Source organism: Muntiacus reevesi, chromosome 14 (genome assembly GCF_963930625.1).
Source record: "Muntiacus reevesi chromosome 14, mMunRee1.1, whole genome shotgun sequence".
Classification (NCBI taxonomy): Eukaryota; Metazoa; Chordata; class Mammalia; order Artiodactyla; family Cervidae; genus Muntiacus; species Muntiacus reevesi.
In genome coordinates this window covers 57,749,303-57,776,396 of record NC_089262.1, presented here as the reverse complement: position 1 = coordinate 57,776,396, position 27,094 = coordinate 57,749,303, and the positions used below count along the sequence as shown (strand labels likewise).

The 27,094-nt window shown below is 39.2% G+C and overlaps 1 protein-coding gene across 1 annotated transcript in view; it reads right to left on the bottom strand.

Annotated features, from left to right (window-relative positions):
* Positions 1-26,696, bottom strand: part of SLC30A5 (solute carrier family 30 member 5) — a 34,811-nt gene extending 8,115 nt beyond the window's left edge. The window contains exons 1-11 of the mRNA XM_065905414.1: positions 26,327-26,696; positions 17,618-17,740; positions 12,870-12,936; positions 11,360-11,445; positions 8,644-8,731; positions 5,989-6,076; positions 3,236-3,312; positions 2,838-3,008; positions 2,038-2,326; positions 1,654-1,862; positions 871-1,028 (exon numbers count right to left, since the gene is read on the bottom strand). Of these exons, the coding sequence (XP_065761486.1) occupies positions 871-1,028; positions 1,654-1,862; positions 2,038-2,326; positions 2,838-3,008; positions 3,236-3,312; positions 5,989-6,076; positions 8,644-8,731; positions 11,360-11,445; positions 12,870-12,936; positions 17,618-17,740; positions 26,327-26,421 (1,451 nt within the window). The 5' untranslated portion in view covers positions 26,422-26,696. The remainder of the gene's footprint in view (positions 1-870; positions 1,029-1,653; positions 1,863-2,037; positions 2,327-2,837; positions 3,009-3,235; positions 3,313-5,988; positions 6,077-8,643; positions 8,732-11,359; positions 11,446-12,869; positions 12,937-17,617; positions 17,741-26,326) is intronic.
* Positions 26,697-27,094: the final 398 nt, after the last annotated feature.

Below are 27,094 nucleotides of genomic sequence, written 5' to 3'. Positions count from 1 at the left end.
GATTTTAAATATCATACTAATGCTGGAAGGTTTATGTTTGTTGAGATTTTATGTGTTTATCAAAGTCCTTCTTCAGTGTCCCCTCTTATACAAAGCCTGTCCTAATTTCTTTTTTTTTTTTTTTTTTAGTTCTACCAGTTTATTGCTACCAACCCATCCCCCTCCACCCTTGTGTACCCATGCTCAGCCATGTAACCCCATGGACTGCAGCCTGCCAGTCGCCTCTGTCCATGGACTTTTCCAGACAAGAATATTGGAGTGGGTTGCCATTTCCTTCTCCAACTGTCCTAATTTCTTAGCAAGAAGTTACTTTTCTCTCTTTCAAGACTTTGATGTTCTTTGTATCTGTCACAACACATAGATTCAGCTTGTATCAAGATTTTTTGTATCTTTGGCTCATCCATCTTTCAAAATATAAACAGCTGAAAATAAGAAGCTGAATTTATTAACCTATTTACAGCAGATCTTTTATCAAAATACTCTGCACAAATCAGGGATTCTAATATTCACTGAATGATTTACTTAGTGAAAGGATACTGCATGCATAGTCACTTCAAAGTTTGAATTCTCTTTTTAACAACAAAGATGTGAATGATCATGCACATTCCATGACCTCAAAGAAACACTGCTGGCCAAACAGCTCACTATTTAACTGATTTTTGCTACCTATCTATGAGAAGGATTTGTCAGGGAGTATGGTCTTAAGCTTACTGCCATTCAGTATTTATCAAATGCTTGGTTTACTTCCTCTTATCTACTTTAAAGAAAAATTAGGCTCTGAAAAATTAAATTTGTGTTCAAGGTAGTAAAATTTTATCCCATGAGATGGAATTTGCTATTAACACAAGACTTGATGGTCAGTGTACCTACCCATAGGAGAAAATCCGAGTTGCTTTCCATCTGCTCATCAGGGCTGCAAAAAGTCCCATGACCAAAGCAGAGCAGTCAAAGAGCATGTGAAATCCATCTGAGATCAGACCCAGACTATTGGTCAACACGCCATAGAACAATTCCACAAACGTAAAGAGCTAAAACATGTTCCAAAAAAAAAAAATAAATAACAACAGGGGAATAGTTTTTATTTCCTAAAAAAACAATTGGGAAATACTGTTTTAAGATAAATTTATCAGAATTTCATCATAAGGAATTTAACGCTTAATTAGCCAAAGCTTACTTGAAGATATACTGCCTCTTTCATTACTTAACTGATTCTCATACAAGAAATCTCATTTCATATAAATGGTAAGAAATCATGCTAAATCAGCTATGTCCATCATAAATTATTTAAAAGAAGACAGCTTTACCTACATGTCTGTAGAACTCAATAAACTAGATTAGAAAATGTTAGCAGTCTGGTTCGGTGTGAGATCCCAAAAGGAGTTCATAAGAATCTTTGTAAGCTACTCTATCTATTGATTTGAAATGGCACACTAAACCAATGCCTCTAAAATACCTCAGAAGTGTTTAAGCAGTATGAATATGATCCTGTAATCTTTCTCCTAGAGAAAATATTTTAGCCCACCTTTAACTATTAAAATTATTTGGGAATAAGAACAATTACACCAGAACTGTCAAAATTAAAAGATTAAGCCTTCAAAAAGAAAACAAAAGATTAAGCTTTCAAGATATGCCATCAATATTTAAAACTCTTACCAGATTCAAACACAAGAAGTAAAAGATCTGCCTGGAGTCATTTTCCTCAAGAATTTGTTTTAGTGATTCCTTAATAAACCTGGGGATGGACTGGGAACTATGCTGAAAAGCATCACCCATGAAGTTATAAAGAGGTGTTCCTTCAGGAGAATATCCAATGAGGGTACCTTTCTGTCCTCTCTTAGAAGGAGATGATAAGATGTTGGCAGCTAAAATGAGGGGGAAAAAAACAAACATATATATATATTACAAAAATTTAAAAAGTTTACCCTATAAAACCCAACGTGGTATCTATGAGCATTATGTGAGCACTGAACACACCCCCCAGTTAAGCAGCTGAGCAGCAGGATCCGTGAGGAGGAACGTGCAGGGGCAGACGCTCACACAAGATGAAGAACGCCGCGCTGACGACCACTCCTCCGGAAAGGACGTGCTCCGTGCTCTCCTGGGGCGCTGCTCGGCTCATGGCCCGGAGCTGGTCTGTTATTGGATGTGTCCAGAAATTTCCAAAAAGCAGAGCACTAATGAAAATGGGAAAGGATCCATAGCGGGCACATTTGGAAACTTCCATTTTGACTGAACAAATGGACTCGACATAGAAATCCAGGATCATGACAAAAAAAATAACCGTTGTGAAAGGCATGATGAGAGAAAACCAAGAATCGACTTTACTCTAGAAATTTAAAAAAAAAAATTGTTAATACCATATGAGTATAAAGTTCACATCTTATATTTTAGTTAATCCATTTATGTATAAACAAGTATTGCAATGATTCAATACAATTTGTAAAATGCCAAAATATGAGTTATAAGATATTGGCATATTTTCCTAGTATTCCCCAAAGTATTAAAAAAAGAAGCATTATGGTTTAAATAATTTTATAAATACTTGGTGATGTACAATCCTTGGGTTTTTGGGTAAGTATTAAATTATTTGGGGGTAGTATTTAACTGATTCTTTCTGGCCACAGGGATGGGACGGGTACATAAATGTAATGGTACTTGATTTGTATTTTCTATAAACAATAAAGTTAACTCTAAAAAATTTTCAAAACCTATAAAGAAAATGCAAAGAAATTAAGCCACTTGCAACATCAAACTGAAATAAAATATAATGTACTGAACTAAAATCTATAAGTAATAGTAATTTATTTTACTTATTACCAATAAATTCCTGCTCTTACCTCAGTTGTCACAGAAAGAACAATGACCCATGGGCATAAGAGAAGTACAGAAACAATTTGGGATAAAGCTTGAAGACGTTTGGCTCCACCAACATCTATAGAGAGTTTTCTGGAAGCTGTATGAAAACCAACTTTACAACACAAAGCCAGTACTAGCAACAATACTCCACCCTGTGAGTAAAAGTAGATAAGTCTTATTAGAAACACAGAGTTTAATACTTAAGCCTTAAATACATAATATTTAAAGAAGTGGAGCTAGCATGTTTTTTTCATAACCCAAATTACTGAACTACTTAAATGGTTGGCAGTACTGTAAATCATTGTAAATGCAGTTTTAAAGTTACTGCTGCTGTAACTTTTCAGAATCTCACGTTAAGAACAAGGAAAAGAAGACCTACCTTGTGATCCGCCACGCCTAAGAAGGCGATGGCTGTGTACAGCATGTGGGTCAGAGCACTGTCATGGTGTCCTTCAGCTAGGTCAGTTGGAGTAAAGGAAAAAAATTTAACTCTTTGAATCCTGACGTCCTCCTGGAATTTAGCTACTATTTTGGGTTGACTATTAGTCTGAGGGCCCCAAACCTGACTATCCTCAACAATGTTTCCCTTAAAAACAAAAGAAAATAATGAAAAAATTAATTTAGGGAACATGATTTGTAAATTAGAATGGCTTGTATATACTTCTTTTGTTGTTTCCAAGACAAGTATAATAGTGCTTAAGGAATAGTTGTTAAATTTTAGTACATAACCTCCAAAAGACATATGCATACATACTAGAACAAAGTGGCAAGAACAGGGAACCTCCTTAGACCACGCCTATCTGGTGGAATTAAGGTTGATCTTTTGAAATTCCATGTAAAACTCAGTCCTAAATCTGGTTCTGAGTCATTGATAAATAACATAAGCCTCAGCAAAATAAGCAGCAAGCAAAAGAGAGTAGGGTGGGCAACACCTGTTTTAACAGTCAACCCAAAGTTTTACAAAAGCCATGCCATTCTCTTTCACTGTAACACAGTAAACTGGTATTAGTTTATGAATAGGTTTTAGGGCAGTATCAATCACCAGGAGATTGAAAACTGATGTTCTGAGCCCTGCTACATGGAGAGGGCTAAGGTATGTGGATAGGCCAGAACAAGTCATGTCTGCAGAGAAAAATGAGTAGATATATTTGATTCAAAGTTGGGTTTAGTCAATATAAGAGAAGAGTGGGGGGTTGAGTTGGAAATAATTTAGAGCAAGAGAGTGAATACCAGATTAAGGAATTTAAACTTCTTTCAGTTAAGAAAATGCCAAAGGTTTTTTCATTTAATTTCAAAAAAACTTTATATTTAATAAGTGCCACTCAAAGACAGAAATATAGATCAATGGAACAGAATAGAAAGCCCAGAGATAAATCCACGAACCTATGGACACCTTATCTTTGACAAAGGAGGCAAGGATATACAATGGAAAAAAGACAATCTCTTTAACAAGTGGTGCTGGGAAAACTGGTCAACCACTTGTAAAAGAATGAAACTAGAACACTTTCTAACACCATACACAAAAATAAACTCAAAATGGATTAAAGATCTAAATGTAAGACCAGAAACTATAAAACTCCTAGAGGAGAACATAGGCAAAACACTCTCCGACATAAATCACAGCAAGATCTTCTATGACCCACCTCCCAGAATATTGGAAATAAAAGCAAAAATAAACAAATGGGACCTAATGAAAATTAAAAGCTTTTGCACTACAAAGGAAACTACAAGTAAGGTGAAAAGACAGCCCTCAGATTGGGAGAAAATAATAGCAAATGAGGAAACAGACAAAGGATTAATCTCAAAAATATACAAGCAACTCCTGAAGCTCAATTCCAGAAAAATAAATGACCCAATCAAAAAACGGGCCAAAGAACTAAACAGACATTTCTCCAAAGAAGACATACAGATGGCTAACAAACACATGAAAAGGTGCTCCACATCACTCATTATCAGAGAAATGCAAATCAAAACCACAATGAGGTACCATTACACGCCAGTCAGGATGGCTGCTATCCAAAAGTCTACAAGCAATAAATGCTGGAGAGGGTGTGGAGAAAAGGGAACCCTCTTACACTGTTGGTGGGAATGCAAACTAGTACAGCCACTATGGAAAACAGTGTGGAGATTTCTTAAAAAACTGGAAATAGAACTACCATATGACCCAGCAATACCACTTCTGGGCATACACACTGAGGAGTCCAGATCTGAAAGAGACACGTGCACCCCAATGTTCATCGCAGCACTGTTTATAATAGCCAGGACATGGAAGCAACCCAGATGCCCATCAGCAGATGAATGGATAAGGAAGCTGTGGTACATATACACCATGGAATATTACTCAGCCGTTAAAAAGAATTCATTTGAATCAGTTCTAATGAGATGGATGAAACTGGAGCCCATTATACAGAGTAAAGTAAGCCAGAAAGATAAAGAACATTACAGTATACTAACACATATATACGGAATTTAGAAAGATGGTAACGATGGCCCTATATGCAGGGCAGAAGAAGAGACGCAGAAGTACAGAACAGACTTTTGAACTCTGTGGGAGAAGGTGAGGGTGGGATGTTTTGAAAGAACAGCATGTATATTATCTGTGGTGAAACAGACCACCAGCCCAGGTGGGAAGCATGAGTCAAGTGTTCGGGCCTGGTGGGCTGGGAAGACCCAGAGGAATCGGGTGGAGAGGGAGGTGGGATGGGGGACCAGGATGGGGAATTCGTGTAACTCTATGGCTGATTCATATCAATGTATGACAAAACCCACTGGAAAAAAAAAAAAAGTGCCACTGCTTTCTAAAAGGAGCATTTAAATTGTTAAATTACAAGGCAGCAAACAGATTGATTTTGTTGAGTGACTAAATCATACATATATATGTAAGCACATACATTAGAACCACACCATTCTAAAATATTCTTTCATTGTCCCAAAATTTCGGGCGCTGTAAAAGATATTTAACTTAGAATGAATTTATTCACTATTTGAATAATGATTTAGAATACCTACATTAATCTATGAAAGTTTCATTCATGATTGCTTAGTTTAATTCAGTTACTCCTTCTTTCCCATTCTGCCAGTCTTCTGTTTTTCTGTAAGACTAAAAAACTCCCATCTTCTGCAAAAGGATACGGTGTTCAGCCATTTTAGCCATGAGATCATCATTGTCGAAAAGCAACAGGCAAATCACAGCAATAATGAAAAAAGCAGCCCCCCTTGTCTGAAAATGAAGAGAATAACACCAAGAGTGGCTTTTTCAAGTGTTGATTTTTAAGACCATGACTATATAAATGCTAAAGAAAATTTTTTTAAATACCTATTTAAAGATAAAATAACATTTGACATTAAAATCTTTACACTATACAATGTAAATTTATAGCATTAAGAGTAAGATGCAAAAGTAAAGCGCTTCCATAAATTCTGCAGTATATTTTCAGGGCATTTTAAGACACTTAATGACAACTTCAATTGTGTCTTTGCTAATATGAATAGGGATATTACCATGCACAAACTGTTAAAGTGTTCAAAGAACTAATCTTAAATGTTACTTTGCTTCTGTTTGAAAAGCCTAAGTAGCTAAGGAATAATTAGTAGTGACATTTTATTCTATAACATGCAAGAAATAGTGAAGACAGTTGATTTACAATAATGTCAGTACTCTAGTTACCATTCTTCTAGGGAAAAAGAACAGAGGGCATGTTAAGAAAATCAGCAGTCATCTCTAATATCTGGTAAAGGTATAACGCACTTAAAAGCTGACACACTTCTTAAGTTCTCATTCCAGGAAACGATTTTGACAAAAGAAAATGAAAGGAAGGACATACTATCCAGGTTTATGCAAATTCTTCAGAATTTTTTGTACAGAAGCAATCTAAATAACACTATTATACATTCTCTAGTTACAAATGTACAGGTGTAATAAAAATTTTAAATGCAAAATGAGGATTTTTATTCATTACAAGATAACCACTATACTTGATAAATTCCCCCTTAGTGCGGTAGGTATTTTGACAAAGTCAGTATACATAAGCCATACCATTTAAAATTTCCTAATTTTCATTGAATCAGGACATGGTAAATTAACAATACCCAAACATGGAGACTATAACTTATACTTTTGTTGCAAAGAGGGCACTGAAAATTCTGTAGTACTTCACAGTCAGAACTAAAAAAAAAACAACACAGTTCTGGTTAGATGCCCAGATTCATTACTGACACTAATGAGAGGATATATGAGATCTATACTCTCATTTTAGTGCAGTAAAATTTTTAATGTTTTAAAGTCATTTGTATTTATTTTATGAGTTGTCTTTGTCCTTAGCTTGTTTATGTTGAAGATCTTCAGCTTTTTTTTTAAACTATTTGAGTGATCTGAGTATATTTTTTTAAAAAATGTAAAATTTTGTGGCAATTTGTTACCATTGTTAGTTTGCACAACGATTTTTCAAATATTCTTATTTATCTATTCTTTTGGCTGTGCCACGTGGGGCCCTAGCTCCCCTCCCGGGGAAGGGTCCCCTGCAGTGGAAGCTCGGAGTCTTAACCACGGGACTGCCAGGAAGTCCCCACACAATGGTATCTGTTATGTAGACGTTTGTAATCATTATGAAGTCACATGTATGGGTTTTCTCTTTTGTGATTTTTTTACATTGATTTTGGAGTACACTGTGAGTACACTTAACATTTATTTTGGAATACTCTGTGAGTGAAGGAAAAAGATTAAATAGTAGCATATACTTTAATACCCATAGATTCAATCTGAAATGTACAAGCTGGGCAGACTCACTTTGCACTACTTTGCATATTGCTTTGGTCACTTTATTTTATTCAGTACTGAGTCTGAAAGTCCCTTTCAGAAAAGAGACTATTATACCTTATTTGCCTTTATTTCTCCTTTCCTCTGTAACACAGGGAAGCATTTAATTTGGTAAGTAAAAGTATTGTAGCTGCAAGAACTTTTAGTTGCATATTGATGATAAATTTACTAAAAATAGATTAATACTTAAATTATATAAGATGAATAGGGTTGCCTACTTGGCAAATGTTCATCAAACTTTAAATATAAGAAGTTTTTAGGGACATATTTTCCAAAAATGATGTACAGGAGTTAAGAATGAAGTAGGGGAGGGCTCGGAAAAAGCATGAAGGAGATGTTTACAGTGACTGATCAGTTCTGTATCTTTGACTATGGTGATGGTTAAACAAATCTAAACACACACACACACAAACATATACACATGAGTGTATGTAACACTGGTGAAATCTGAATACTGTCTATGGGTTGTACGGATGTCAGCTTCCTGGTTGTGACGGTGTACTTGAGCTGGTAAGATGCGCCTGCTGACCCTGAGCGAAGGCACAAGGCCCTCGAGCTGTGCTGTGTCTGCAGCTTCCTAGGCTTCCCAGGTGGCTCGGTGGTCAAGAATCTGCCTGCAGGGCAGGAGACGCAGGAGATACGGGTTCAATCCCTGGGTCAGAAGATCCCCTGGAGCAGGAAGTGGCAATCTGCTCCACTTTTCTTGCCTGGAAAATTCCATGGACAGAGGAGCCTGGCAGGCTGCAGGCCATGGGATCTCGAAGAGTCAGACATGACCGAGTACACATACACACAAGCAGGAATTTATAATGATTTCAAAATAAAAAGTAAAAAATAGAATACTTCTGAGAAAAATTTATAATTAGCAAAAAGCCTTGCTTTCTTCTAAATGGGAAAGGATACACTATTTTATTGCCTTGGATAATATTTTACTTGTATACTTTCAATTTTCAAATAACGGAAAGTTCTACCTTTGCTGGTCCTCCTCCAGAACTAGTGAACAAAACGCTGAGCAGTGAGATGACAACAACGTCACTGTGCTCGAAGAGCAGCAAGGTCCTACAGAAATAAAACCGTGATTCATGAGATATGTCTGATCTTTATCAGGGCGCAGGAATTCAACCAGATTCAGGGAGAAGAAAATACATCTTTCCCCTTGATTTCATAAACCATTATGGAAAAGATAAACATGCACAGCTGCCTTGGAAAATATTCTGGCATTATGTATCTCTGAAGGTTGTAACTACAAATATCTAATAATACTACTTGTAGGATTATATCATACATATTTCTTATATACATGTACCAGGAAACACTTATAAGATACCAGCATTGTTTGCAATATTCCTAAGCTGGAAACAACCTAAATTCTCTCTGATGAGAGAATGGATAATGTAACATAGAGTGTATCCATTCAAAGGACTAGTATACAGTGGTAAAAATCAAGGAAATTCTATGAATATATACAAATTCTAAGAAATACAGAATTGTATACTTTAGAAGTGCTACAGACTGAATGTTTGTGTCCCCCTCCCTGCCCCAAGGTTAAACTCAATCCCCAACGTGATGGTATTAGGAGGTAAGGAGCACCTTTGAGAGGTGCTTAAGGTTATGAGGGTGAAACCCTCATAAATGAGATCAAAGGCTTTATAAAAGAGACCAAAGGGAGCTCCCTTGCCCCTTCTGCTATGTCAGTTACAGTGAAGAAACAAGACGGCTTTCTATGAACCAGGAAGAGATCTCTCATCACACATCACATCACCTGTACCTTGATCCTGGCCTTCCTGGCCTTCAGAATCCTAAGAAACAAATGTGCATTTTTTTAAAAGTCACCCAGCCCATGGTATTTTTGTTACAGCAGCCCAAATGGACTAAGACAAAAAGAGCGAATTTTATGGTAAAAGAATTATTATATTTCAAAAAACTAACATAAAACTGAAAGAACTATATATACACATGTATATACATACACACACTACATGCATCAAAATGAGTAAATCTCAAACATAACACTGAATGTAACAAGTATGCTGCACAGAAGTACATGCAATGTAATTGTATTCACATCAAGTAAAAAACTTGCAAAAAAGAAATACTGGTTACATCCAATGGTAGCCAGACAGGGATTTAATCAGGAGGGGATTCATAAAGCCCCAGAGGAACTGGTAAGGTTTTTTGTGGGGGAACACATGAATGTTCACATTTATTTAGATTTATTGTTTTATATGTATGAAATAATGAAAAATCACTGCCAGCTGAAGGGAGCTTATAGGATCTACATGGTAACAGATCTTGAGCTTCTCATTAAGAAAGTTTTCATTTTTCCTCTTTACTCAAAAATCTGTAATGAAAACATGGCAGTGATTATTTTAGTTCTATTAATATTTGGGAAATTACAATTAAAAAAAATATATATCAGCAGAATGAGCACTTGAAGTAAGATAGGCTATGGAACACCAAAGAAGTCTACGATCAAGAAGCTGAATGACTGAATTCTTTAGTAAAAGAATGAGAGGGGCAGCGTTGGCAGAGGAGCTGGTGGTACTGAGGGTTGTAAGGGCAGAAACAGATGACTAAATGAGGAGCCAGATAAGAATTAACAACTTTCCCCCGCCCTTCCCTAACACTCAGTGATGGTGATTTAGTAACAAATAGACCAAAAGATCACCTTAGGAGTAAGAAATTATCACTCAGGCATATTTAAGCATAAACTGAAAAGGCTTTCCCCAAGCTGAGAAATTCCAGCCAGCTTTCCCACCACTCCAGGATCCTACTGCTGTCATGGACAGGGATGTGACACTGGAATTTTATATATTCCTCTTTCGAAAAGTAAACAGGGTAAACAACCTAAAGGGAGACAAACCCAGAGTTCGTTTATTCACTGGGAGAGGAGAAAAGCCTTCTCACAAAGCATTTCCCACTTTCTACTCTGTCTACTCCATCACCCTGAGTGAATTTTTTTAGAATACCCTTCAGCTTACTCCTTACTTCTTGTCCCCATATTCCTCCCTCATCAATGGCAAGGTACTTTTTCTTATAATTTTGAGATAGAGAAACATTAAGACTTATACACAGTTGCATCTGTCATAATTCTTATTAAATTAAGTGGCCCTAAGCATTTTGCACCCCCCACCCCGAACTGATCAATTTACATATAAGAATCTATATAGACTTAGGGAATATGAAATGAGAGTTAACTCATCTTAAATCAAATCTGATGACTGGCACACTATTTCCAAGACATTTGTTTATAACCATATCTTTCACACATTTTTCTGTGGGTACTAGAGGACTTTCAGAGTTGGGGGAGGGAGCATTTTCAAAAGATTTTGCTCTCCTCCCCATTGGCTGATTTTATTTACCATTTTAGACTTTTCATTTCTAAAATCAGCTGCTAAAAGGGATATAATCAATGAATAACAAAAAAGCCATTTGTGCTAAAATTTTTCTGAAACTGTTTGGTGGACTCTAGTAAAATATCTATGACAGATCATGAACAATACATTAATGCTATTCAACAAAGAACCAGTTCACAGACTAAATAGGTCCTCAATATATATGTATACTCACTTAGTTGTACCCAATGCTATCGAAATGAAAGCAGCATTTGTATTTAACTGACAAAAATATTTGACATAAAACATAATGGCAGAAAACTAATATTCAAAATGAAGCATTTCTATTTACCTTAGTGGTCCACAAAGCGTGAGGCCAAAAAACCACAAGAGTGAAATGATACACCCAGCAATTGCATGTTTAAATATTTTGATCCACTAAAAATGGAAACAAAAAATTTAAAATTTCAGTCATGTTTAGCCAAATATCTCAAAATCTTAAACAAAACACACACACAAAAAACAAAACACAAAAGGGAAGATAATGGTAGCACAAATATTTTAAAAGCCAAATAATTATGCATTTTGAAATTAGGCAGAAATTATTAAGATGTCTTGGCTAAATCTAGATTTGCAAGATACTACTCTGTTTTGCATTTTCTATATTCTTCTCTGGTGCTAGATCCTGAAATCTTTTTCTATTGAGTACAATTTTCTCCATTTTTTACATTAGTTCTCACCAGTTTGCCAGGAACATAAAATGTTTTAGTATTTAAATTCTTTTCCAGCAGGAATAGTCAATTCTCCAGTTCTTTGAAAAGAGAGGGGGAAAAAGTTAAGATGGGGCTTAAAAATTAATCCTGTTTTAAAAAATGTTGTTGGTCTCTAAAACAGAGGTACTTAAATTTCTTTCTAATAGAAAATCACAGCACAGGTTTCTAAGTTGTGGCATAAAGCAAAGATATAGTAGGGTGTGAGTGCTGTCCAAAGAGGTGATAATGTGAGATGATGATGCAGAATGTAGGACATTTCTGGGTATGCATCCTGAACCTCAGATGCTTAAAGAAAATAATGATGATGATGAGGGAGACAGCTAGTATGCATTGCATACTCACTACTTGGGTTTTCCCACTAGTGGTAAAGAACCCGCCTGCCAATGCAGGAGACTAAGAAATGCGGGCTTGATCCCTGAGTTTGGAAGATCCCTTAGAGGAGGGCATGGCAACCCACTCCAGTATTCTTCCCTGGAGAATCCCCATGGACAGAGGAGCCTGGCGGGCTACAGTCCACTGGGTTGCAGAGAGTCTGAAGCGACTTAGCACTCACAACATGTCCAGCACTGTTTAAAGAACTTTACATTATTAATCCATTTATTCCTCAGCTTCATTAGGAAAGCATTATCATCTCCATTTTCAGGTGAGAAACTGAAGGTGAAGAAATTAAGTAACTTACTTTAGGGAAGAGTTAGTAACTAGAGCAGCCATGAATTTGTCTGACTCTAGATGTGCTGTTCTTAACCTTTATGCTTCGCCTGTTCCCCAGTGACTTCTCACAGTCTTGTGGGCATGTCTACATGCCTGATTTAGAAACCTTTTCAAAATATGGATCGTGTATTAAATAAAATAATTATATGCATGCTTGAGACATTTTCTACCCTATACTACATTTTTAAATACTTCATTATCTTAGCACTTTCTAGTGTACTCTTAAAGCCTCAGTTCTGAAAAGCTAAGTCAAGAGCAAGTTAACTCTAGAAATGTTCTGCTGTGCACCTAAAATCATTCAGTAAGTAATCCTGATCAAGGAAAGAACACTGCCTCCTGGTCTACTGCTAGGACATAAGGATTCTGCAAAAGACTTACCTGGCGTTTGGTAATACTTTTCCCAGAAGAAAAAGGCTTTTGAAACAAAACCATAAAAAATGCAGTCCTGTGAATATTGAAATATTAACAAATTAGTATTAATTAATCTTATATACAAGGTATGGTTTTACGTAAAGGCACTTAAATATACTACAACTTGAAAGGGTATGTTAGCCTCTAAAGAAAGAATACTAGAGAATAACACTTATTTTAATAAGGCTTCCGCCATGATGTTTTGGGAACTCTTTTCTTTTGTAATGGGCTTCAAAACCCAGTTTACAAGCCACAAAAGAACTCTCGATATTTTTTTATACTCTGAAATACCAAAGAAAATAACTCCTATTTTCTCAAAAATTCAGTAATAACAAATCTTGAAATAGAAATGAAGAAAGTACTAATTATATACTCTACCTTTCACATACCCAAAATAGTTATATAAAAATACATATAACTGGTTCTTAAAATTTCCTAGTCAAGAATCACTTTTCATAGTGTAACAGACTCTTATTAATACAGAGGTTGGTCACCATCAGTCCCAAGGTCCAAAGATCTTTTAGAGAGAATTTCTTACTACGTGCAGGATAATGTAAAAGGTATACTGTAAGCGGGCCCTTCCCTGGTGGCTCAGATAGTAAGGAGTCTGCCTGCAATGCAGGAGACCCAGGATAGACTGCTGGGTCAGGAAGATCCTCTGGAGAAGGAAATGGCAACCCACTCCAGTATTCTTGCCTGGAAAATCCCATGGACGGAGGAGCCTGGCGGGCTACAGTCCATGAGGTTGCAGAGTCAGACATGACTGAGTGACTAACACTTTCACTTTCTTTTCAAGTGTACCCTGTATTAGGAAGGGACATATAGTGAACACAAACCAGTGTGGTTCAACTTGGAAAATGAGGAACATCTGTGCCCAGACAAGGCTCAGGTGACATTCCATGCCAGCTGGAAGGTTAGACTACCCCAGTAGGATGGTCTGGGAATCCCTAGGGCCCCTGAGGCCCTTTTAGGGGGCTGTGAGGTCAAACAATTTTTAAAGAGCTTTTTAGATACCATTTATTCTTTTTACTCGTATTCTCTCAGGGCTGTACAGTAGAGCTTTTCAGAGGCTAGTTCACGTGGGATACTGCACCAACTGAATGCTGACTCAGATGTGGGAATCCAGCTGTGTTCTATTAAGCCAGACATTAAATTTGCAAAAACCGCATTCAGTTCAGTTCAGTTGCTTAGTCGTGTCTGACTCTTTGTGACCCCATGAACTGCAGCACACCAGGCCTCCCTGTCCATCACCAACTCCCGGAGTTTACCCAAACTCATGTCCATTGAGTTGGTGATGCCATCCAACCATTTCATCCTCTGTCGTCCCCTTCTCCTCCTGCCCTCAATCTTTCCCAGCATCAAGGTTTTTTCAAATGACTCAGCTCTTCGCATGAGGTGGCCAAAGTATTGGAGTTTCAGCTTCAAATCAGTCCTTCCAATGAACACCCAGGACTGATCTCCTTTATGATGGACTGGTTGGCTCTCCTTGCAGTCCAAGGGACTCTCAAGAGTCTTCTCCAACACCATAGTTCAAAACCATCAATTCTTTGGTGCTCAGCTTTCTTAATAGTCCAACTCTCACACCCATACACAACTACTGGAAAAATTATAGCCTTGATCAGACGGACCTTTGTTGGCAGTGTCTCTGCTTTTTAACATGCTGTCTAGGTTGGTCATAACTTTCCTTCCAAGGAGTAAGTGTCTTTTAACTTCATGGCTGCAGTCACCAGCTGCAGTGATTTTGGAGCCCAAAGAAATAGTCAGCCACTGCTTCCACTATGTCCCCATCTATTTGCCATAAAGTGATGGGACCAGATGCCATGATCTTAGTTTTGTGAATGTTGAGCTTTAAGCCAACTTTTTCACTCTCCTCTTTCACTTTCATCAAGTGGCTCTTTAGTTCTTCTTCACTTTCTGCCATAAGGGTGGTGTCATCTGCATACCTGAGGTTATTGATATTTCTCCCAGCAATCTTGATCCCAGCTTGTGCTTCATCCAGCCCAGTGTTTCTCATGATGTACTCTGCATATAAGTTAAATAAGCAGGGTGACAATACACAGCCTTGCTGTACTCCTTTTCCTATTTGGAACCAGTCTGTTGTCCCATGTCCAGGTCTAACTGTTGCTTCCTGACCTGCATACAGGTTTCTCAAGAGGCAGGTAAGGTGGTCTGGTATTCCCATCTCTTTCAGAATTTTCCACAGTCCATTGTCATCCACACAGTCAAAGGCTTTGGTATAGTCAATTGAGCAGAAATAGATGTTTTTCTGGAACTCTCTTGCTTTTTCGATGATCTAGCGGATATTGACAATTTGATCTCTGGTTCCTCTGCCTTTTCTAAACCCAGCTTGAACATCTGCAAGTTCACAGTTCACACATTGCTGAAGCCTGGCTTGTAGAATTTTGAGCTTTACTTTGCTAGCGTGTGAGATGAGTGCAACTGTGCAGTAGTTTGAGCATTCTTTGGCATTGCCTTTCTTTGGGATTGGATGAAAACTGACCTTTTCCAGTCCAGTGGCCACTTCTGAGTTTCCCAAATTTTCTGGCATATTGAGTGCAGTACTTTCACAGCATCATCTTTCAGGATTTGAAATAGCTCAGCTGGAATTTCATCCCCTCTACTAGCTTTGTTCGTAGTGATGCTTCCTAAGGCCCACTTGACTTCATGCTCCAGGATGTCTGGCTTTAGGTGAGTGATCACACCATCATGATTATCTGGGTTGTGAAGATTTTTTTGGAAAAGTTCTGTGTATTCTTGACATCTCTTCTTAATATCTTCTTCTCTTAGGTACATACCATTTCTGTCCTTTATTGAGCCCATCTCTGCATGAAATGTTCCCTTGGTATCTCTAATTTTCTTGAAGAGATCTCTAGTCTTTCTCATTCTATTATTTTCCTGTATTTCTTTGCACTGATCACTGAAGGCTTTCTTACCTCTCCTTGCTAATTTTTGGAATTCTGCATTCAAATGGGTATATCTTTCCTTTTCTCCTTTGCTTTTCACTTCTCTTCGTTTCATAGCTATTTGTAAGGCCTCCTCTGACAGCCATTTTGCTTTTTTGCATTTCTTTTTCTTGGGGATGGTCTTGTTCCCTGTCTCCTGTACAGTGTCACAAATCTCGGTCCATAGTTCTTCAGGCACTCTATCAGATCTAGTCCCTTAAATCTATTTGTCACTTCCACTGTATAATCATAAGGGATTTGATTTAGGTCATACCTGAATGGTCTAGTGGTTTTCCCTACTTTCTTCAATTTAGGTCTGAATTGGGCAATAAGGAGTTCATGATCTGAGCCACAGTCAGCTCCTGGTCTTGTTTTTGCTGACTGTATAGAGCTTCTCTATCTTTGGCTGCAAAGAATATAATTAATCTGATTTCAGCACTGACGATCTGGTGATGTCCATGTGTAGAGTCTTCTCTTGTGTTGTTGGAAGAGGGTGTTTGCTATGACCAGTGTGTTCTCTTGGCAAAACTCTTATTAGCCTTTGCCCTGCTTCATTCTGTACTCCAAGGCCAAATTTGCCTGTTACTCCAGGTGTTTCTTGACTTCCTACTTTTGCACTCCAGTCCCCTATAAAGAAAAGGACATCTTTTTTGAGTGTTAGTTCTAGAAGGTCTCGTAGGTCTTCACAGAACTGTTCAACTTCAGCTTCTTCAGCATGACTGGTTGGGGCAAAGACTTGGATTACCATGCTATTGAACGGTTTGCCTTGGAAACCAACAGAGATCATTCTGTCGTTTTGAGATTGCATCCAAGTACTGCATTTTGGACTCTTTTGTTGACTATGACGGCTACTCCATTTCTTCTAAGGGATTCCTGTCCACAGTAGTAGGTATAATGGTCATCTGAGTTAAATTCACCAATTCCAGTCCATTTTAGTTCGCTGATTCCTAGAATGTCGACATTCACTCTTGCCATCTCCTGTTTGACCACTTCCAATTTGCCTTGATTCATGGACCTAACATTCCAGGTTCCTATGTAATACTGCTCATCACAGCATCAGACCTTGCTTCTATCACCAGTCATATCCACAACTGGATGTTGTTTTTGCTTTGGCTCCATCCCTTCATTCTTTCTGTAGTTATTTTTCCACTGATCTCCAGTAGCATATTGGGCACCTACCAACCTGGGGAGTTCATCTTTCAGTGTCCTATCTTTTTGCCTTTTCATACTGTTCATGGGCTTCTCAAGGCAAGGATACTGAAGTGGTTTGCCATTCCCTTCTCCAGTGGACCGTGTTTTGTCAGAACTCTCCATTATGACCCGTTGGTCTTGGGTGGCCCTACATGGCATGGCTTAGTTTCATTGAGTTAGACAAGGCTGTGGTCCATGTGATCAGATTGGCTAGTTGTCTGTGATTGTGGTTTCAGTCTGTCTGCCCTCTGATGCCCTCTCTCAGGGCCTACTGTCTCACTGGGGTTTCTCTTACCTTGGTTGTGGGGTATCTCTTCACGCATTAACACAAACTAAAGTAAAAGTTGATGTTTTCACAAGCTAATAGAGTGTGACAATTCTTTTTTTTTTAAATCCAGCCTGTTATCTCTAACCTTAGGTAGTCTATCTTTATATATATATATATATATATCTCAAATGCTTTTCAGGAGGAATAAAATGCACAAAATATTTTATGTAAAACTTCCTAAAGATACTCAGTTAACACAGAATTTTCAAAGACATTAAAAAACATTAAGGAAAAAAAGAACTGCACACACTCACCCAAGTTTTAATATAAAAATGAACTGAACAATGTGAACTACTTTTAGGAGATCATATGATTCAAAAAGTCCAACAGCCTTCAAAAATTTAGTGAAACATAGTAACACAATATATTTCGTTAATCTGAAAAATAAAAACAGAAACAAGTTTTGGTTATCAATGAAATCATAAGGAACCCTGAAATCTTTTTCTTATTATACAATAGAGGTCATTATGAAAACCATAAATATAAACAAAATATGAAACAAACAAAAACCAACTCACCCCCCATGTGATAATTACTACTAACACTGGTATATATACTTTCAGATTCTTTTCAATGTACATGAATGTATTGTGTATAGGTACAGTCTACTTAAAAAAAAAAGCCAAACTAAAAATAAATATTTTTGATTTACCGAGTTGCTTTGACTACTTTATAATGCACTTTTTAAAGAATTACTACAAACAAAAAGAATAAAAACAGAAACCAAATTCTGTCATGAAATGAGACCACAATATAGGAAGGGAGAGGATGGAAAATGCCTGAAGTTTTTCCTCTCCTCTGCTTCGTTAAGTGGCTGCAGTAGTCATAGTTGAAGTCAAGTGACCTGACCTACAGTCTTGAAAAGGCTTAGGAATGTGAAGCACCTCAGAAAGGGTGTGGAGAGGGGAATGGAAACCACTCCAGTATTCTTGCCTGGAGAATCTCATAGACAGAGGAGCCTGGGGGTTTATAGTCCATGGGGCTGAAAAGAGTTGGACATGACTGAGTGACTAACACACACACACACACACACACACACACACACACACACACATATTAGAAATGTGCCAAGTAGTTAGGTCTCCAGAATCCCACCCAGCACAGCCAGGCAACCATTTTCCCTCAATAAGGACAGAAAAAGTGAAGTTTAGCCTCTGGAGAGGTCTAGACAAAAGGCAAATGGAAAAAGAAGGATGAGGTGTTGGACTAAAATCATAGAGATTAAAAGGAAGTTTCCCTTGTTACCCCAACACACCTGCCTTCCCTCATTTAGCTCTAGCATCCTAACTGTCAGACTTCAATCTCCCAGCAGGAGAACCCTTCTCTGGGAAGCCCACCAGGGGACAAGCCCTACACAAGTCTTCTAACTAGCTTTTTAGGCCTCACTCACATATGAAAAGCCAAATCTGGGTAATTAATCCTTTACAATAAGTCTATAATAAAAGATCAAACTAAAATAACAAATTTAAAAGATACAGAGAGCATAGGCAATAGTAGAGAACATCAAAGAACTATATATTCTCGGACAAGACAGAACAGTGCATCCATGAAAACCTGGTGCTGCCATAAAAAGAAAGGGAAAAGGAACTCCTGAAAGAGCAATCAGAAAACAGTGCAGAAATCATCTGCTTTCCAGCTTAGCAGAACTGACTCATTTGAAAAGACTGTGATGCTGGGAAAGACTGAAGGCGGGAGGAGAAGGGGACGACAGAGGATGAGATGGATGGCATCACCGACTCAATGGACATGAGTCTGAGTAAACTCCAGGAGTTGCTGATGGACAGGGAGGCCTGGTGTGCTGCAGTCCATGGGGTCGCAGAGTCGGACACAACTTATAGGCTAAACTGAACTGAACTGAGTCTCCTTTGATCATATACCTCTAGTATTAAAAAAAAAAAAAGCACCTGAAACCCATTATTTATCTAGATATTACAAACATGTACTACTACATTGATATTATTATATGTTATAAAACACACACAAATTAGAAATGAAAAAGAATGAGATAAAAATTTGAGAAATTCTAACAGATCGTCTTCACAAGTCACCCAGGAGACACTTGCAAAGCTTACATCTAACAGGAGTTAATATATTAAAAAGGAGGTACAGGGGATGTGTAAAGCAGCACAGCAGAGGAAGAAGTCTCTACCCATGGGAGGAAAATACAAAAAAGCAGACACAGAAGGTTAAAGCAAACCTTAGTCATTCAAATAGTAGTGCTAAAACAGTTGGATTTGCGATGATACCAATGTACATAGGATGCTCTAAAAAATCATTGAGTGTGAATCATTAAGTCTCATGGCACTAAATCAACAAACAGTAATCTGCTTAAGAAGACATCAAAATATATACTTTTGGAAGTTTTAATGCAACTGTGAAAATAAATTTCAGCCCCTGAAAGAATGAATCTCAACAATTCTATCATCTTCACCATCTGACAGCTCATTTTCTGTTTTAGACCAAATAATATTAAAGAAAATCAGATTTAGAACAAAATGGTTTTTCTTTTCATGAACATAATCTGCGGGACCTTTTAATGGTGCCATTTGGGAATTTTAACAATGTGATAATTATCACCAAAAAGGTAATAAAAACATTTTGCAGAATGACGTAACTCAAATCCTAAAGCACAGAGGTTCCTACTTAATCTACCTATAGAAGAGTATAAATATTGAAATTTCTGTTTAAAAGATCAAGCAGATTTTCTGGGGTGATAAAAACGGCCTATAGCTTGATTGTGCTGAAAGATGAATATGCATTTGCAAAAAATGCAAACTGGTACCTTTAAAATCTGTGCATTTTACAGTAAGTTATATCTCAATGAGAAAAGGAGTACTGGAAAAAATAATAAAATTATGGCTATAACAACAACAGAAAACTGAGTGTATTTTGTTTTTGGATTGTTTGCAGACTGGTTGAAAACACAGTATGACATGAAAAATCCATCGCATTTCTAGCAATTATGTAGGTATGAAAGCAAATGTATATGCACTAGAAAAAACAAACCAGTAACATTTAAGAGCTGAAAAACACCTTGGAGATTCTCTAGTCCAATTCCTCTCCTGTCACAGATTGGAAATTGAAGTCCATAGAGTTAGTGAGGGCCCAGTCCTTGACTCTTAAATATGCTCTTTTACTAGGTCACATAGAAAACCCAAGTTCATCCAGAAGGCTTTGGGGATTCCCATCTTCTAAACTGTTTCCAATTATACATTCACAGTGGCCCTCACGAAGGGTAAAATCATTAAATATTACAAACAAAATGCATATTACACCCAAGATTAATGTAGATTTTCTCTATTTAAGCTAGGGCTTCCCTGGTGGCTCAGAGGGTAGAGTCTGCCTGCAATGCAGGAAACACGCAGGTTTGATCCCTGGGTCGGGAAGATCCCCTGGAGAAGGAAATGGCAACCCACTCCAGTATTCTTGTCTGGAGAATTCCATGGACAGAGGGGCACAGCGGGCTACAGTCTACCTGGTTGCAAAGAGTCGGATACGACTGAGCAACTTCACTTAAGCTAGAGAAAAAAGTCAGATAGACTGAAGTAAATTAACTACATTAATGCTAATGATCATGGTAGCAATTTGTAATTAGCCAATAAAAATACTACTTTTGAGTTAGAACTCTTCTGTTTATTCGGTTCTTAACAAGGGGACTTACATAGTATGTGCTCAGCAAATGTTTCCTAAACGAAAGAATGCTTACTCTGCTGTTAACATTTGTGTGATACAGTGATGTCTAGCATAGCAATACGGACAGCACAGTAACACAGTACATAACGGGCAGTCAAGCTTCTGGCAATTGAAACTGTCATCCACCCAGGCATGAATTCAGAATGAGGGAAGAGAGAGGGAAGCTCGAAGCCTCAAGCGCTTCACTCCTTCAGCTCTTAACTAGATGTAAAAATAAGGCAGCAGGCTAGAAGCAAGGACGCTGTCAACAAGACAGGGAGGATAAAACAAGAGACCAGAAAAGACAGACAGACGTACATTAAAAACCCCGGCAACCTGGGAATTCCTGATGCCAGCAAAGAGCCTTGTACTGCCCTCAGGAGCTGTGAAGCCATTTTTCAAACATTCCCTGCTCACTTACTATGTGCCAGGTGTCACTGGAGTCTAATGAGACCAGTCTGACGGGTTGGCTTCAGGTATGACAGCCTTCCCTCCTCCTGATAAAAGGGCCTGATGCACCTGGAACTAGTTCTGCATTCTTTCTGACTTCAAAGGAGGACTTTTATCTAAAATTTATCTTAAAAATGTTACCAAAATCTTAACATTCTTTAAAAAATGTCTTCCATTTGACAATAAGCCTGAATATGAGAGTCATACTTGGAATGGTAGAGAGCAAAGGCCAAGAATCTGCTCCTAGATGGTACTACTGAGGGGCTGAACCAGTACTGGCAGCCTCTGGCTTCTCTTATGTGAGAAGAATATATCCGTATTTGTTTAAAGCTCTCTTAGTTTGGTTACTTACAATTAAATGCATTTCCAGGTGCTATCCAAGAAACTTGTAATAGAGGCCCTCCCTTCAAGGAGTTTGAGGTCTAAAGAAGACAGGCAAGAAACAAGTATTTATGTGACCCAGGTTAATAAGCAGAGATCTAAAGGAACAGATGTGGAAGCAATTAATTGCAACTAGGGAAACAAAAGTAGTCTACAGAATCTCAGGTGTGTGTGTATTAAAGACTAAGTAGAAAAAACAAACAACCCAATAAAAAAATGTGAGTTTGACCCCTTGTGGGGGAACTAGGATCCCACATCCCGTGGAACAACTAAGCCCAAGAACCACAACTAGAGAGTGTGTGTTGCATCTGGGCTTCCCAAGTGGCATGGTGGTAAAGAACGCAGGAGACACAAGAGACTTGAGTTCCATCCCTGGGCTGGGAAGATTCCCTGGAGCAGGAAATGGTAACCCACTCCAGTGTCCTTGCCTGAAAAATTCCATGGACAGAGGAGCCTGATGGGCTATGGTCCATGCAGTCACAAACAGTCAGGTACAAATCAAGTCTCGTCATCAAGAAAAAGGTAAACTATACTTAATAGACTTGTTTTAAGATAGGGGAATATGTAAAATTATTTCTGAATGATTTTTCTTTAAAGTGCTAACAAAACTTAAAAATTTGGCACTTTAATGGCAAGATTCAGTCATACAGAACATTAAACATAGTATTTCTTTTGGAAACTATTTATTTGGCTGCATGCATCTCAGTTTCAGCATGAGGAATCTTTCATTGCAGCGCATGGACCCTCTAGCTCTGCCACACAGTCTTAGCTGCTCCCAGGCATGTGGGGTCTTAGTTCCCCACCAGGGATTGAACCCACATCCCTGCACCGTAAGCTGGCTGCTTACCCACTGGACCCCCAGGGAAGTCCCTGTAATACTTGCTACTCTCTAGTTGCAGTGTGTGGGCTTCTCACTGCGGGGGTTTCTCTTGTTGTGGAGCTTGGGCTCTAGGGTGAGTGGGCTTTAATACTTGCGGTTCCCCAGCTCTGGGGTACAGGCTCAACCGTTGTGGCTCAAGGGCTTTGCTGCTCTGGAGCATGAGATCTTTCTGGATCAGGGATTGAACCTGTGTCCCCTGCACTGGCAGGAAGATTTTTATCACTGAGCCACCAGGGATGCTTTTCCTTTTTAATTAAAACAACAACAACAACAAAAAAACCAGTGACAGCAATTCCTGAGTAGTTGCTTGTTATCAACGTTTTAAATAAAACCATTCCTAATTTTCTGCTCACAGGTGCCCAACTGGGGACATCCTTCCAAACCTTTTCCTTTGCATCTCCATGTATGGACAAGCATATATTTTAGATACATTCATGTATTTACCACTGTACACAGTTTGATATTTTAATGTGATTTTTCATGTAATATATATTGAAGTTTTTGTCATTATTAGGAAAACTATTTGAATATTTACCTGAAAGGTAGATACTTTGATTTTTAAAGTGTCAACTAATGAAGTCTTCCTGTGGGGCTAACAACAAAACACTAGCTAAGGCCAGGTAACCATATACTATTAATAATAAGCACATAATCCCTAGTTCACGTTGCAAAGGGAAAAATACCAAGAGGGAAATTTTCAGGGGTGAGGAAGGGAGGCTCTTTAATGGCGGCAGTGGCTTCTGAGCCACTCACTGATCCTTCAGGCAACTTATTGCGATCCAATCCACCTTCCTGACTTGTAAATCATTATCTGCCACTAAGTAGCCTCATCAAGGGTATCACTGGTATTTTCTGTGAAGGGTTAGAAAAAAAACTCATTCTTCAAATCTGAAATTACTGAAATCTGAGTTTGGATTCAAACCTGCCTTTCAGGCTTTGCCCACTGTAGCAGCTCACAGTTCTCCAGTTAAAAGACAGAATCAGTGTATGTAATTCTATTTTGATTCATTCAATAAATATTTAAGTATCTACTATGTAGAAAGCAGTGTAAATGAAGTTTGGGGGCTTCACTGGTAGCTCAGTGGTAAAGAATTTGCCTGCAATGCAGGAGACATTCAATAATTATCAATAAATATAAATCAATTCAATAATTATCAGTCAGTGCAGGAGACATGGGTTCATCCAATAATTATCAATCAATTCAATAATTATCAATTATTGCAATTATCAATTAATGCAGGAGACACGGGTTTGAACCCTGGTCTGGGAAGATCCCACATGCCAAGGACCAACTAACTGAGCAGCTCACTCAGTGATGCTGCCACAACTACTGAGTCTGTGCGCTAGAGGCAGGAGTCACCATACTGAAGCCCGCACGCCCCCTGCAGCCTGAGTTCCACAAGAGAAGCCACACAGTAAGCCCTCACACTGAAACCGGAGAGGGGCCCCTGCTCTCTGCAGCTGGAGAAAAGTCCGCACAGCAAAGAAGACCCAGCATCGCCAAAATGAATAAATAAATAAAAAGGAAGCTTCTAGCTAAAAAAAAAAAAAAAAAAAAAGAAGTTTGAGGGAACTGACTCCCAGTTCAGTTACTAGGTGTGTGACCTTAGAAAAATTACTTTTCTATGTCGCAGTTTCCTGATCTGTGAGACAAGGACACAACTAATGAGTCTGCAGTGCTGTTGTAAGGCTTAAGTGAAATGCTGCATGCAAAGTCCCTGGAATATACGAAGTGCTTAACAAATGCTGGTTGTCACCCTCTGCTCTTTCCTGCCAAGAGGATTTATTGAAGCTAACACAGAAACATGTAAAACAATTTATATTTGTGAATTCAGGCATAAAAATATCCATAAAGAATCTGTCAATTAGCTTTTGTTGCAGATTATAATCAGAATTTGATTTTCAGTCTATATAATAAAGAAAAATTCTTTCAACCTGGCTGCTCCAGGTCTCCGTTATGGCACTTATGATCTCCAATCTTCCTGATGGCATGTGGGGTCTTTTAGATCCCCTTCTCCAGGGGATCTTCCCCAACCAGGGATTGAACCCACATTTCCTTCATTGGCAGGTGCAAACTTTTTTTTCCCTGAACTATTTAAGAGTAAGTTACATATATTATGCTCCTCTATCCCTAATTACTTGTATTCCTAAACCCAAGAACATTCTCTTCTGAAATCAGAGTTATAAACTATAGGAAATTTAACATGGATATACTTTTATCTAATCTGTCATCTACAGTCCACTTTTATCAACTGACCCAGTACTATCCTTTACCACATTTTCTCAGTATTAAAGCTACACCAGAATTGCCTATTACATTTAGCTGTCACTTCTCAGTAAATAATACTTGATATGATGGTTTTTTTTTTAGTTTCCCTGGTGGCTCAGTCAGTAAAGAATCCACCTGCAATGCTGGAGACCCAGGTTTGATCCCTGGGTCAGGAAGGCCTTTTGGAGAAGGAACTGGCAACCCACTACAGTATTTTTGCCCTGGAAATCCCATGGACAGAGGAGCCTGGCGCGGTTACAGCCCATCGGGTTGCAAAAGAGTTGGACACGACTTAGCGACCAAACCACCACCACCATGTTTTTATTTTACAAAAATGAGCTGTTCAAGACAGATTAGAAAATTAAATTTGTACTACAAAAAATGAAGCTGATTTAAGTGGCTCAGCATTTCACAGAAAAATAGTTATGTTAATAATGCTATTTATACAGTTCCAAAGAATTTAGCAAAGCAATCTTCCAGTCTCAAAGGAGATATCCAAGAACAAGAAACACCTAACTTCATTAACCCTATTAAATATAAAGGCGATGAAAAAAATATATATAAAGGCGATGAAAATCAGGTTCAATCAAACTGTTGAGCCCTATTTCGTGCATCCTGCGACACTACCTCAGAAATTAGCATAGGTCCAGAAAGACAAGCTGGAAAGTGGTCACTGTACTGACCTTTCTGGCCTTCGTGGGAACATTACCGGGAGGGGGGAATTTTTCCTTTTCACTCTATGAATTTCTGTACTGTTTGAACTTTTTGGCAATGCGCACGCATTTCTTAATTAACGATAAAACAAAATAGGCGAAGAAAGGAAAAGAAAAACTAGAGGGCGGGCTGGATTCTTGATGTGCGGGGTTATAACCTGAACATCAAAGTTCATCTGTTTGTACTTTGATTTGCTCGCCTGAAGAGGTGATGGTGACCCTTCCTCTAAAAGGTACGCAGGCAGACGTCAGAAAGGTTAAATATCACCAAATTACTATTTGAGGGAGGAACAGCCGACAGAAATTCTTCTGACAGGTCAGAAAACCTCTCACGTGAACTGGCCAGCAGCTCTAAGGTTAACGGACCGCTCTGAACACCAGAAACTCAGGCGGAACCTTCCCGGGTCCTGGAGCATTTATCCCGCAGCGGGGAACCCGGGAGCCAATGAGAGCTGCCGCGGAGCGCGGACTGCACCCAGGCGGGCGTTCCGGGCTGTCGGCCGCCGGGTCCCGCGTGCACCGGGGAGGATCCGGGCAGCGGCCGGGCGGGCGCAGGGAGAGAGTGGCTCCGGAAGCGGGAGCCCGATCGGTCCCTTACCGAGCGCTGGGCACATCCACTGGCCCAAGGCCGCCGCCGCCGCCGCCGCCGCCGCCGTGGCCGGCTAGCACGTCCCCGCCGTATTTCTCCTCCATCCCGGGGATCAGGAGCCGCCGCCGCCGCCGCTACCCCCGCGGCGGGGTCTCCTCATGTCTCTCCGCTCTGCGGAACAGCGGGCGCGGGCGCGTCACTCCCCCATGGCAACGGCCCCGTCAGGTCCCCGCAGGCCAGACCGCCGCCGCCGCCGCTATCCCCGGCTCACAAGCACGCGTGCGTCGGGACTAGGCCACGGACAGTTCCGGGGGCGCCGGCTTTCCCGGAGGCTCACCGGAGCGGACGCGACCAGGCCACGTCATCAGGCCCAGCAGCCCTCACTCTCGGGGCGGGAGGGCCTCGTCCTGCGCCTGCGCACTGAGCAACACTCGCCATCCCCTCTCCTCCCCAAGGCTCCTCCTACCGCGGGGCTTTGAATGGAGTTCTCGCCCCCCCGCATCTGCCCCTCCCATTGATGAAGCCTGAGCACATACCTGTCCCTGCAGCGCCACCTATGGGCCGCAAGGACTACAACGAGTTCTGCAGCGGAGACAGGAGACAGAAAATGCCCCACTTGTGATGAATTACTAATAGAGTAGAATTTCTTTTAAATTCTGGCTGTTAAACTTGTTACTTAATCCTGGCACATCAGTAAACCTAGGACCAGGCTTTATTAGGGTTATTTTTTTCCCACTTATTTTTATTAGTTGGAGGCTAATTACTTTACAATATTGT